The sequence below is a fragment of the Archocentrus centrarchus genome, unplaced genomic scaffold, assembly GCF_007364275.1.
Source record: "Archocentrus centrarchus isolate MPI-CPG fArcCen1 unplaced genomic scaffold, fArcCen1 scaffold_82_ctg1, whole genome shotgun sequence".
Classification (NCBI taxonomy): Eukaryota; Metazoa; Chordata; class Actinopteri; order Cichliformes; family Cichlidae; genus Archocentrus; species Archocentrus centrarchus.
In genome coordinates, this window is record NW_022060292.1 from 164,042 (window position 1) to 177,940 (window position 13,899).

A 13,899-nucleotide genomic window follows, 5' to 3' on the forward strand; every position below is an offset into this window, starting at 1 on the left:
TTAATCATGGAAGTGCTTGTGTGAATGGAGTAAATGTAAACGTGTTGTATAAGCGCAGAAAAATAGAAAAGCGCTACATAAGAACTAGTCCATTTACATCCACACACAGGAGAGACAAAGAGAGAGACATCCACACAGACTCCATCAGACTTACCTGTGCTGGCTAGACAGGTGAGTAACCTGCAAACTGAACCTGAGCAAAGAGCAAGCAGCAGAAAGCAGTCAGACACCAGGCATTTAGATCTCAGATATTTGACTGCATAGGTGTGCGTTGAATCAGGGCTGTTTCCAGGAGTTTTAAAATGAGGGTCTCTCCAGACGTATTCAGATATTTCCCGTGAGATGCTGTCTGCATGCTGAAGGTACACATAAGATGCAGCTTTTCAGCTTAACATGTCTGCTGAGAAGAAACCTGGAGAGGTTCACAGAAGGCCAAACACACGGTTAGCCTCGTCTTCAGCTTCAGTGTATGTGATGTTTGCTTAATGTGTGAACATGGAGGGACGCGCTCACATCATACCTGTTTAAAAAGGTTAAGCCGAGCTTTTGGATGTGCAGATGTCAGTATACTTTGGAGTTTTTACCAGCTGCCTTTAAAACTGAATCCAGATCAGCTGGAAAGCTGAAAGGCTTCTCTCCAGATGAACACAGGTGAGCCTGATCTCTCCTGATCCTGCCTTACTGCTTTCACCCGTGGCTGGGTTTAAGCATCAGGGGCTCATGTGGGGTTTGAACCTGGGACCTCTCACACCCAAAGCTGCAATCTTACCTCCTAAAACCAAGAGACACTGTAAGCCAACTTAATTAATAGTATAACAGTTTGGCATCAAAGTACACCTATAGTAAAAGCACTCATTATGCAGATCATCTTTTTTATTTATTATGCGGATGTCACTTTAAAGGTACGTTGTGTAGTTTCCATCTTCACTATGTGACAAACATTCACCACCAGGGAGCAGCATGTGACCTGTCTGTGTGATACTCTGAGGGTGTTTTTACATCTGCAGGGTTTAGTCGGTTTAATTCCAAGTCTGGTTGGTTTTCCCCTGGTGTGGTTCACATGTGCAGGTTTAATTCCTACAAGACTGCCCAAAGAAGTCCTACTATTAATTAATGAGTCAATCTTAAATATGATCAATCTGTCTTTTTTTAGCTGGCTATGTGGCACAGGCCTTTAAAGTGGCTGTAATTAAACCGTTACTTAAAAAATCATCACTTGACACAGCTATCTTAATTAATTATAGGCAAACCTTCCTTTTCTCTCAAAGACTCTTGAAAGAGTAGTTGTAAAACAGCTAACTGATCATCTGCAGAGGAACGGTTTATTTGAAGAGTTTCAGTCACAGTACAGAAACAGCATTAGTGAAGGTTACAAATGATCTTCTTACAGCCTCTGACAGTGGACTCATCTCTGTTCTTGTCCTGTTAGACCTCAGTGCAGCTTTGATACTGTTGACCATAACATTTTATTACAGAGATTAGAGCATACTATAGGTATTAAAGGTACTGCACTGCAGTGGCTTGAATCATATTCATCCAGTAGATTCCAGTTTGTTCATTTAAATGCATGTAAATGAGGAGTCTTCTTCACGCACTAAGGTTAATTATGGAGTTCCACAGGGTTCTGTGCTAGGACCAATTTTATTTACACTATACATGCTTCCCTTAGGCAGTATTATTAGAAAGCATTGCATACATTTTCATTGTTATACAGATGATACTCAGCTTTATCTATCAATGAAGCCAGATGGCACACATCAATTAGTTAAACTGCAGGAATGACTTAAAGACATAAAGGCCTGGATGACCTCGGCCCCACAAATCTTAGAAACATGGTGTCTAACTAGATACTTACTCTGGATGGCATTATCTTGGCCTCCAGTAACACTGTGGGAAATCTTGGAGTCATTTTTGACCAGGATTTGTCCTTCAATGCACATATTAAACAAATATGTAGGACCGCTTTTTTGCATTTGTGCAATATTTCTAAAATTAGAAACATCCTTTCTCAGAATGATGCTGAAAAGCTAATTCACACATTTATTACTTCTAGGCTGGACTATTGTAATTCATTATTATCAGGCTGTCCTAAAAGCTCCCTGAAAAGCCTTCAGCTGATCCAAAATGCTGCAGCTAGAGTACTGACAGGGACTAGAAAGAGAGAGCAGATTTCTCCCATATTGGCTTCTCTTCATTGGCTCCCTGTTAAATCTAGAATTGAATTAAAAATTCTTCTTACATACAAGGTCTTGAATAATCAGGCCCCATCTTATCTCAAAGACCTCATAATACCGTATCACCCCAATAGAGCACTTTGCTCTCAGACTGCTGGCTTACTTGTGGTTCTTAAGAGTAGAATGGGAGGCAGTTTTCAGGCCCCTCTTCTACAGAACCAGCTTGCTTTGTTATGTCCAAGGGTTCAGGTTTTTTATTTCTGATACTTTCTGTTGTGTTTGATCTCTTGACCCTGGATGTAGTGGGGATGCAGGCATGTGGGACCTCCCTAACAGAGGGAGTCCTGGTTTCTGTCTTGGTACCTCCATTTGCAACACCAATGAGACCTGTGTGCCCAAACTGCTGCATATATCTTGCTGAATTGTGTGTGGCCTGTACAGGATTATTGGAAGGGGCTGAACAATGTATTGACTGAATTCCTTCTAGCAAGAATACACTTTCTAAAGACAACTCTGGCAGTAGACTCTTTTTTTTTTTTTTTTTATTCAATGCACTAAAATTTCCACAACAACAGACACCCTCTCTATTTTTAAGATTCAGCTTAAAACTTTCCTTTTTGATCAAGCTTATACTTAGGGGTGGATCAGGTGCCCAGCAGGTGGCAGTAAACACTTCATTCCATTGGACTTGTGAGCTTTAAGGATTCTTTACAGGCTGTGTATAAATAAGACGCTCTGAGACGTTTCACTAACGGTAAAACCAGGAACTCCTGACCGGGGCTCATTTATCAACAATTTTATGTGATTATGTGATTTTATTTTCAAAATGAACCTGTTTTTGACTTTATTTAAATGAGATGAACTTGAGAACCACTTTGACATCATCTCTGCCCACTTCCAGCATAGCTGATCTTCAAAGCAACACCAGAGTTCATTCAAAATGTAATTAATTTAGCATTTAGTTATGTTTGTGTTGGGAATCTAGATAGACATAGTACCAGAATTCAAAATGTCAGAATTTACCCATTTTCACACCACATCATTTCTACTTAGTTGCCTGTACTCTAAACAATAAAAAGCCAGATTTATTTTGGTGAAAGACTGAATTATTTAAAGGTGACACTCACCAACTAAACATTACCGAACTTAATTGAATGTTTTGATTGTTTATTTTGGATTGGTCATTTAGTCCTTCCAGTAGTACAAGATTTCATTCAAAATTAGATTTTTTTTCTTTTAGAATTCCATTTCTATTTAATCAGGTACAATTTTGGTAAAATACACATGTTCACATTTTATTTTAGGGAATAAAAACTCACATTTTTGGCTTAAATACAGCAAATGACTTAATGTAAAACTGAATTATTAAAAACCAACACTTGCTGATCCACTTTTACCAGACTCCATCCTAATTTAACCATTTTCCAACTTGATTTAAATGAGGTCCTCACAAAAATAATCAGTACATCCATCCATCAACTTGAAATACAATCATAGGACTCTATTTGAAATGTTGCTAATTTTAGACTTAGTTTAATTTATCATTTTAATTATGCAGCAAACTATTTTATAGAAAAACTTAATTATTGAAAGCAAATGTTGCTAATTTCAGACTTAAGTTTATTCACGTGTAGTTCTCTAACTTTTATCCCTGACCTCAACTTTGGAAACCACAAATTAATGTCCTTTTGCACACCAATCTAACCATGGGCACAAAACAGTGCCAGACTTCATTCAAAAATTTGCCATTTAAGGATGGTGCACTTATATAACTGTATACAAACCTAATTTATCATGCTATGAAGCTGTGCCAGACTTCCTTCAAAATTTTGCTAATTTTAGATTAAAAAAAGAAGCTGCCTCCTGCACTTTGTTTTTAATCAATAAAGAATCTTGAGACACAACCTCAAACTTCCAGAGCTTTGGGAGACAGTTTGCCTCACGCCTCAACACAACAAACTGTTCACATACTCGACAACTTCAAGATCAACTGTCGTAGGATCGAATATCAAATCCCGACGCATACTGATTGGAGAGGACTTCATTCATAATTTTGCCATTTCTGGACTTTAAATGAGGCGAAAGCAGGAACTATTCAATTCAATTCAATTCAATTTTATTTATATAGCGCCAAATCACAACAAACTGTTGCCTCAAGACGCTTTGTATTGTGGGTAAAGACCCTACAATAATACAGAGAAAACCCAACAGTCAAAACGACCCCCTATGAGCAGCACTTGGCGACAGTGGAAAGGAAAAACTCCCTTTTAACAGGAAGAAACCTCCAGCAGAACCAGGCTCAGGGAGGGGCAGTCATCTGCTGCGACCGGTTGGGCTGAGGGGAGAGAAAGACATGCTGTGGAAGAGACCCAGAGATTAATATCAATTAATGATTAAATGCAGAGTGGAGTATAAACAAAGTAAATAAGGTCTACTCTCCAAAAATGTAGCATGTGATTTATTCAGTTTCAAACTGTGCCAAACAAAAGCTGATTCACTTCTAACACATCGCCTGTTCTTAACCCTCAAACTCTCTGCAAAGTAACTTATTGACTTATATATTATTAACTTACTGATTTTCCTGTAAAACTCAATCACAGTGTGGTATAGAAACTGCAATATTCAGGACAGGAAGGCCCTCGTGTGTCATCAAGCAGCATAATTCATCTGTGGAGTTGCCTTCCCATCACTGCAGGCACTTATAATGCCTGGATAATAAAGAAGGCACACATCATCATGAAGGACTGTAACCACCGACAGCACACTGTTCACACTCCTGCCGTCTGGCAGACGTTACAGGAGTGTATAAGCAAAGACAACCAGAGTAAAGAACAGTTTCTATCCACAGGCCATCAGGCTGCTGAACCACTGACTGATTAATGAACTGCGATTACCTGCCTTAACTCTCAAAACAGACCTGCACACCTGCAATTTTGCACACAATACAATCCTATGTAACACTCGTACATTCTGAATGTCTTACCATTCTAATAGTATGCATAATTACACTTTAAATTCTGACCACACTCTACCCTTCATCTGTATTTGTAGTTTATTTATATGCTTATTCTTTCATTTTAACTTATTTTAATTGTGTGTAGGATACTCGCAAAGTAAGAATTTGCTTGTTTTTTATAACCACTGTTTTGCGGTGTAAATGGCAAACTTATGAGGTCAGATAGTCCACAGTGAAGGTTCACTTACCAGATTGTTTTCAACTGCAAATACGTCTTTCTTCAGGGAACCTCGCAGTTTTGGTTGAATTGCAGCAGATTATTAGGTGTAAAAATTAATATTTTACACTCTTGTTCATCAAACATTACCAGATATCATTCAGTGTTTTGACATGTTTGGACTCATACATGAAATCCTTCACATGGAACTAAAGTTCATTTGGAAACCCGGTCAGTTCCTGTAAAAAATTTTAAAAAGCTTTGATTTTTTAATTTTCACGTCACGCTGAAAGCAAACACTCATTAACCACAGCACCAGAGTTCATTCACAGCGCTGTACTTTTTAGACTTAATTCATAAAATATGAATAAATATGGGTGGTAATATAAACGTACAATGTGTGACCGCCGTCAGATGTTGACTCCTGCAGCTTGTTTGGTGGAAACTGAAGTGTGTGCAGAAACGTGATGTGTGCAGTGTGTAAGGACAGGGAGGCGCAGCTCTTCAGTACATACAGATTTCTTTATTGAATGAAGCAATATAATGCAGAGAAGTTCAATCCCCTTTTATGAAAATAAATAAATCATTTTCTTTGTCTCGCAGAACGCCACCAGCAGCGGACCATTTAATCGCTCAACTGCTTGCCGGACGCCAAAAAACACTAAAAACGCTCGCGGTCCATTTTGGCACGGGATGCACGCTCGCGGAGGGGGGGGGACAGAAGCCAGGGGGTCAAATCAATTATCAGCAGTGCGTAAAAGAACCCTTCAAAGTAAAAGACAATAAAATCTATGTTCAGCGCTGCCTCTAATGACACACGGACACACCTGCCGACAGGTAAAAAACCACCACCTGTCGCCTTTAGTGATTCTGGTTCACATCAGGTGGCGCTGATGATGCCAACGAGCACTTTAAAAAGCTAATAATCAAAAGTTTCTGCAACTCTTCAGGATTTCTGTGCAAAGAAGAAGAACGGCTCCTATAATGATGAGGAGGATGAAGGTGGACTAGAGAGGAAACCTTTGTTCTGTAATTACCTCCTGACATTGTGAAAGAGTGTGTGTGTGTGTGTGTGTGTGTGTGTGAGAACGGTGAGGTCAAAGGTCGTTCAGGCTCAACTCCACTAGAACATTTTCTAAAGCAAAGCTGCATCAGTAAGGAAAAAACAAACAAAAAAAAAACTTAATGTTGCCTAAGGAGCTTTTTGTTGCAACTGTTGACAGAGGCTGCATATCGATCACCAAAATGTCTTGAACTAATTGCACCAGACTTCATTCAAAGTTTCCCCAATTTAAGACATTTTATTGAGGAAGACTTGATCTGAGCATCTAGCCTTTGCATTCAAAATTCTTATTTTTTGATCTTTGCGTGGCTGCTTAACCTTTTCACTCTTGTGAAAATTTTCTACGAATTCTGGTGAAAAGACCAGAACTCATAGAAAATTTTTACCAATTTTAGACTTTTAGGTCTCACGTTGCTTCTTGTGTTTAAATTTTGGAAACAAAAGTGTCCCCACAGCTGGATTTGATCAGCTATAAAGAATAAATAAAAGCCCAACTGTAACTACAACAGTGCTTTTTAGCCAAATATTTCAAATATTTGAGCACAACATACCAAACTATTGAAAAATCATCCAATTTAAGACTACATGTTGTTCATCTTTTATCTCTCAGGTCCGACTTTATAAGTCACAAATTCATATTCTCTGCACATGAATCTGACTTCTGATCGAAACCTTCCAGACTTCAGTAAACAGTTTGTCCATTTAAGAGTAGATTTTACTCAGCACTTATCTGATCTGACCAGCTTTTATCATTTGGACATTCACAAACACACCTAAACCTCTGAAACCCTCACAGGTTTTTGTCAGTGTCACGATCCTTTCTTTGCTTTCCAGTTTTAGAGTTTTAGAGTTTTAGAACCTCTTATTTTAAATCACCTTAAAAAAAAGTTTAAACTCCCCAGAATGTTTATCCTGAATCAAAGGAAGATGCTGAAGCTGAGTTGCCTCGTTGTTTGTGGTGAAGCTGAGCCTGAAGCTGACCTCAGCACTAATACCGTACCGGTTCACTCAGATTGGATGAGGGCCAGTAAAGGGAAGGGGTCTGATGAGCTCCCATTTTTCTCTCTGGGGTTTGTTTTTACCCTGATGTGGTGCTTTTAAAGCAGCTGAATTCTCCATCAACAGCTCCTTTTTCACATGAACACGTGTACAAATGATCACTGTGACACTGAGGGAAGCCTAAAATCAGACAGTTCAATGGACTTCTGAAACGTCTGATTTCTGTGTCGTCGGCTTAATTTGAGTTTCAGTGAGTGAACACACCTGCTGAAAGGTGGGGGAAAAAAAACAAAAAAACACCTGCTCTCTGCAGCTAGCCGGGCTCCCATCAGTTTTGAATGGGGAGCGCTAACAATGCTAACTCAAATGTCCTGTCCCCGGCACAAAGCTGAAAAATTTTATTAGTCATTATGAGAAATGAGGTTCAACTTCCAGATTTTTCCCCAGACGTTTTTGACTGAGTAGAAGAATACCAAAGTTCATTCAAAAATATTTAGACTTAGTTCAGGAGTTCACTGAGAATCTGACTGATTTTAAGGTTTCCTCAGCGGCACCGTGATCCCAACCTGAGGAGCTTCTGATGGAGAATTCAGCCACTTTTACCGGCATCAAACTGAAGAAATCAGGATAAAAACAAACTGCAGCTCATTTCATCTGTTATTATTTTTATTATGTGAATACAGTTATATTTTTGTTAGCTGTTTCTGTCTGTTACAGACCAGAAAAATAAAGTTTAAATTTGAATCCAAGGAGATATTTGACGCTCCACCTCCTGCTGTGATCTGTTAAATCTGATTTTTTGGATGGAGTTCCTGCTGTTTTCCTGTTTGCTCCTGTGCAGTGTGATTAGCCACACAAAGGACTAACTGTATGATGTGTGCGTGAATTCAGGTGAGACAAATGAGGGCTGATTCCAGGTGTTACATTTCACATGTTCACTGCTGGTCTTTGAATGCGTTTGTGCCGAAGGCGGTGTCCAGGAAACGCCGCAGTTCTGTCAGGTGAGTGTTTTTGTTTCCTGTTGCTGGAGCTGATGCCGGGTCTCTGCCAGCATACCTGAAACAAAGAGAGGGTGGGGTCAAAGGCCATAGGTTGCACCATCGTGGACAGACAGATGCCTGATGATGATGGTTTACCAGACGGGCTTGGCTTTCAGAGTGGTGGTCCTGATGCGAGGCTTCACATAGTCATAGTAACCCTGGTTCTTGTGCTCCTCTTGACACCAGATCAGGTGGGCGTTGGGAAAGCGCTCTATCTCTGCCTTCACCTGGTCGAATGGGAATGGGGAGAGCTGCGGGGAGAGACGGCGAGCACGTTACTGCCTGCTGCATTTGTAACGCCGCTGTGCATTACTGTTACTTTCCGTAATCCCCTCTCCCAAAATGTAACCAGGCTGCAGCCAATCAGAAGCCTCCTTGTTGCACGCGTGCGTGTGTGTGTGTGTGTGTGTGTGTGTGTGTGTGTGTGTGTGTGTGTGTGTGTGTGTACCTGCTCTATGCGAGTGATGGCCACCGTGTCCTCCAAGCCTCTGGTCTTCCTCTCTTTGGTCAGCTCATAGTAAATCTTCCCCGTGCAGAAGATCAACCTTGTCACCGCATCTGGACGCTCCGCCGCTCCGCCCGCCTCAGGGATCAGCCGCTGGAAGTGAGTTCCTGCACAGAGGAGGAAGAGGAGAAGGACGACAACAAGAAGAAGGTGGAATAGAAAAGGAGAAGGGGGAAGAAAGGAAAGAGAGGCAGCAGGAGAAGAATGAGGATAATGACGAGTAGAAGGTGGTGGAGGAGGAGGAGGAAGAAAGAAAAGGGAGGGGGCAGCACAAAAGAGAAGAAGAATAAAAATAAAAGGACAAAAAGAGGAAGATGGAAAAAGTAGGGTGGAAGGAGAAGAAAGAAAAAGGAGGAAGAACAGGAGAGAAGAAAAAGGCAGAGGAGGAAGAAAGGGAAACAGGAGGAGGAGACAAAAAGAAGGTGAAGGAAAAGAATGAGGAGGATGAAGTAGGAGGATCACAAAAAGGAAGAAAGGAAACAGCACAAAAAGCAGAAGAAAATGGAGGAGATAAAAAGCAGATGGAAAAGCAGGAGGAAAAGGATAAAAGAGGAGGACGGTGAAGAGAACAGACAGTGGCGGTCAGACTTTGTGTGTCTCTGTTAATGCTGTTAAAGCTGCAGAGGTCTGAGCAGAGAGGTTACCGGGCAGCATCTCGTCAAAGCTCGATCTGGCCTCAGGGTGACGGAGCAGAGATTTGGGAGTGAAGATGATCAGCTGGAGACACAAACATGACAGGTTATTAAAGAGCACTTTTATTCTGTCTTTAAACTTTAAAGCTGGTTAATACTTGGCTTTAAAGGTTCAGGTTGGCATTAGCTTTAATGCGTGTCTGTGTGCACGAGTCTTACGGGCTTCCTGAAGGGCAGCAGGATCTGCCGTCTGAGAACGTGGAAGTAGTTTGCAGGAGTTGAGCAGTTCACCACGATCCAGTTACAGTCGTAGAGCTGACGAACGGCAAAGTCCTCGGTGATGTTCTAAGGGAGAGAAACCAGCTTCGTAATACACAACCCTCTCTGACATCACTGCTGTGTTTGTATGTGTATGTACGTGTGTGTGTGTGTGTCTGTCTCACAGGCAACACATCTGGGTCGTCGTTGCACATCTGGAGGAATCTCTCTGGACGAGCTGAAGAGTGTTCAGGACCCTGAAGACAAAATTTCCTTTATTTAGTGAACATGAAGTCACACAGATGTTAGAGAAGAAAGACCAGGGAAGATGTATTGATTATCCTCAATCAATGAACGGAAATATCAAAATACAGAAAAGCCATATTCAAGTTGTTCAGAGCTGTCGCCAATCAACCCGGATTTCTTATTTTATTTTAGTTTTTACTCAATAAAAGAGGAAACATTCAGACTCAAACCTCTGATTATCTGATTAATGACAGTCTGAGATGAGGAGGGAGGAGAAAAGGGAGAAGGAGCTTTCCTGGAGCAGGGGAAACTTGAGGTTTATGTATCTGTGGTTGCGTTGGTGGCGTCCTCACCATGCCCTCCAAGCCGTGTGGCAGCAGCAGCACGATGCCATTCTGTCTCACCCACTTGGCCTGACCGGCGCAGATGAACTGGTCGATGATGCACTGTGCCGTGTTTTGGAAGTCTCCAAACTGAGCCTCCCACAGGATCAGAGCATTCGGGCTCGCCATGGCGAAACCCAGCTCGAAGCCTGCAGACGCAGAAACAATCATCAGAAAAACAAAAATGATCCACCCCCAAAAAACAAAACCGCCAATGATGACGGCAACGTTTCACCTTTAGAGAGCGAGGACTCACCGAGTACACCGTACTCCGACAGTGAACTGTTGCACACAGTATACGGCGCCTGGTCCGGGGACAGGTGGTTCATGGGGATGCAGGTCCTCTTGTCCACGTTCTGGTCATGGAGGACGTGGTGACGGTGGCTGAGAGGGGACAGAAAGGGTCCGTGAACATTCTCATATGAACTCTGATTAGAGTCGGGGACTAACGTGCTACAGACAGCTCAGACGTACGAGATCTACTAATCCACTGCAGCTGAAAGTAAAAAATAAAAGCGTGATCAGGGAGATCAGCCAAATTATAAACGAGGTAAGGGTTTGGAGGGGCCAGAGTTATGGTCACATCTGTCTTCATTTGTACTATTTTCTGATTTGTTCTTGAAAGCTGTGAAGAGAACAGCAGCGTTAAATTTACTATGTAAAGCATATTTGTTGGATTTTAACCCTGCGCTGTTCATGTTGCTCTTGAACGTCTCACTGAGCTTTTCTTCTTCCTCTTCTTCATTTCATCTAAGGCACCATTTTATCGCACATTACTGAGATTTGTAGTTATTGAGCCACTTGAATTTAACCCCGTTTAACTGAGCTTGTTTCTTTTTGACCAAATTTACTTTCTGAAGTCTTTGTGTTCATTAAAGCTACTACAGCAGGACTCTGGGGATAAACAGTGCTGATCTGAGATCATCAAACTGACTGTGGGAGCTTTTCTTACCTCCTTTAGATGAGGAGCAGATGCTCAATTCACTTTATTTCTTAAACATTATTTTTACATTTTTATTCATTTACAAAAATATTTCTCCAACTTTAAGCTTTGTTCTTTACCATAAAAAGATATTTGAATCACTGAAGACTAGCAGAACCCTGGACCCAGCCCAGCACAGCCCGTCTCCGGGTTTACCTGAAGGTCCCTCGCTCGACGTCCTGCCCTGACAGCCTGACGTGGATCCCCTCTTTCAGCAGCGATCCGAAGGCCATGTACTCCCCCAGAGCCCAGTCTACCATCCGGTTCTTGACCATTTCGGCCCGACTCTTCAGGATACGACTTAGACCTGCGGCGATAAACGATCATCATCACTGGAACGCAGCTTTGTTTGTTTGTTCCTGTTTATTCAGTCAGAAACACACACTGTTCTCAGACCTCCGTGGATGGTGAAGTCCTCCACGGGGACGGACGAGGCCACCTGCCCGATGTAGTTCAAGTCTTCTTCAGTCAGACCGGTGGAGGGGCAGCTCATCGACTTTGGCTGACCGTCCAGAGTGAAAAAACCTGAAAACAAAAGTTTAAAAACTGAAGCAAGAATAATATTCATCTTGCTGTATTTAAAATATGCTGCTAACGTTTGTTGATTAATGGCAGCGGGTAAACGAGGTGTGCAAAAGTACCAAAAAAAGGGGCGCTGCTTCTAATCGTGCCAAGTTTCAGCTCACCTTACTGACACAAACGCAACTGCAGGAGTGTTTTTGGTCTTTGCCTCCGACAGTCTGTGGGAAATACTTCCATCTAAAGTCACATCTTTGTATTTTTAATGCAATTATCTGACCAATAATATGGCTGCTATGCAGTTAATTGTACTAACAGACTGTCCACGAAGGCTGAGCTCCAGTTTTGGTGAAATTCTATGATCTTATGCAGATGTTACATTGAAATAAGTAGCAGGTAGGGCCCATGTGTCTTATGGCCAAAATGCAGCGGCCCGGGTTCAGGTTCTACTCTTCACTGCTGAACTGTCAAGGGCAAAAAAACCCAAAAATAAAATCTGAATTTGAAATTTGAAAGAAAAATAAAGAAAGAAGAAGAAGAAATAATCAGCAGGTATCTGTGACTGTGTGATGCCCCCTTTTGTCTAAATATATTTACTGCTGTAAAAAACAACAGTAGCAGCCATCAAGCTAAAATAGAGGCTTTAAAATGGGTGATGTCACAGTAGCCACACCCATGCAGCCTGATGTAGTTCAAGATTCAAACAGGATCTTTTCGCTCCCGCCAGAGACTTGAAATACTCTCAAGTTTCTCTTCATCGCCTCAGACTTGTATCAGCTTTTTGTTTACGTTTTACTTCACTGGATCAGTTTTACAACATCCACAGAATGGAAGTCAGACTCATCCCTCCCTCCTCTTCTTCTCTTACCGGGCCATGGGGAGTCCAGCCAGTGCTTGATGTGGAGGATCTTCTCGTCTTTGGAGCGAGCATATGCCTCCTCGCAGATCTTATCGTATTTGGAGATCTCCTCCTGCAGACAGACAGACAGAGAGACAAGCATTCACCTGTTACCTTTAAACAGCTCAGCAGGATTCACTTCACGGTCACCAGCGTCAGTGATAACATCTTTCTCCTGGGCTCCGCTACCGGGCAGAAGCTGCTGGATCATTTGAAGCTTTTCTGCTGAAAACAAATACTTGACCGCGTGGACGAGTGTGTCGCTGCGAGCTTTACCTCGTACTCCTGCCGGCTCACGGCTCCCTCTGCGATCAGCTTCTCAGCGTATTTCTGCAGAACAGGCTTCTGCTTCTTGATCTGTTTGTACATCAGCGGCTGAGTGAACATCGGCTCATCCATCTCGTTATGGCCCATCCGACGGTAACACACCTGCGCATACAGACACGCTGTAAAGACTGCTTCCAGGTGTCTGAACAGGTAAGAATAAATTCAAGATCATGGAAATCATCTGAGCTTCTGTGAGTCAGCTGTTTGCTGCGGTCATGATTTAAGGGGTCATGAAATTAATATAATATGACTGCATAATATCAGGGGAACAAATACAGAAACTAAAATGCACATGCTCATACCTATATGCAAAACATATGTACATGTACAAAAGTGCAAATGTGCTAACATAAAAATAAATACACCCAACAAAAGGTCCAAGGCACTAAGTGACAGAAAAATATTTTTAAAAACAATTATAGCAAGGTGGAAAATACATTTAAAATAGGCTGAAGACGTTAAAGAAAAGACATGAAAAAGAATAAATAGTCAAACTGAGGCCTAAAAACAGCAAAAACAAAGAACTTAATGGACAGAAGAAAAAAAAACAATGAAAGAAAACTCAAAGATGAATTCAGCTTTTTCATTACCTTCACGTACAGATTATAAAAATAAAGAGCTGAACAAACGAGATGAAAATGATGGCGTTTGTGTCCAAGTATGAAGGATAAAAACCACCAATAAACAATTCATATTAAAA

General features: G+C 41.5%; 1 protein-coding gene across 4 annotated transcripts in view; it reads right to left on the reverse strand.

Moving 5' to 3' along the window:
• Window positions 1–5,855: 5,855 nt before the first annotated feature.
• Window positions 5,856–13,899, reverse strand: part of LOC115777861 (2-oxoglutarate dehydrogenase, mitochondrial) — a 30,213-nt gene continuing 22,169 nt past the window's right edge. For all 4 annotated transcript variants that reach the window (XM_030725875.1, XM_030725874.1, XM_030725876.1 and 1 more), the window contains 12 exons: window positions 13,149–13,301; window positions 12,843–12,945; window positions 11,852–11,980; window positions 11,612–11,762; window positions 10,730–10,857; window positions 10,444–10,622; window positions 10,030–10,101; window positions 9,806–9,931; window positions 9,599–9,671; window positions 8,898–9,061; window positions 8,546–8,700; window positions 5,856–8,465 (listed from right to left, as the gene is read on the reverse strand). In XM_030725875.1, coding sequence (XP_030581735.1) covers window positions 8,345–8,465; window positions 8,546–8,700; window positions 8,898–9,061; window positions 9,599–9,671; window positions 9,806–9,931; window positions 10,030–10,101; window positions 10,444–10,622; window positions 10,730–10,857; window positions 11,612–11,762; window positions 11,852–11,980; window positions 12,843–12,945; window positions 13,149–13,301 — 1,554 coding nt within the window. In that variant the 3' untranslated portion in view covers window positions 5,856–8,344. The remainder of the gene's footprint in view (window positions 8,466–8,545; window positions 8,701–8,897; window positions 9,062–9,598; window positions 9,672–9,805; window positions 9,932–10,029; window positions 10,102–10,443; window positions 10,623–10,729; window positions 10,858–11,611; window positions 11,763–11,851; window positions 11,981–12,842; window positions 12,946–13,148; window positions 13,302–13,899) is intronic.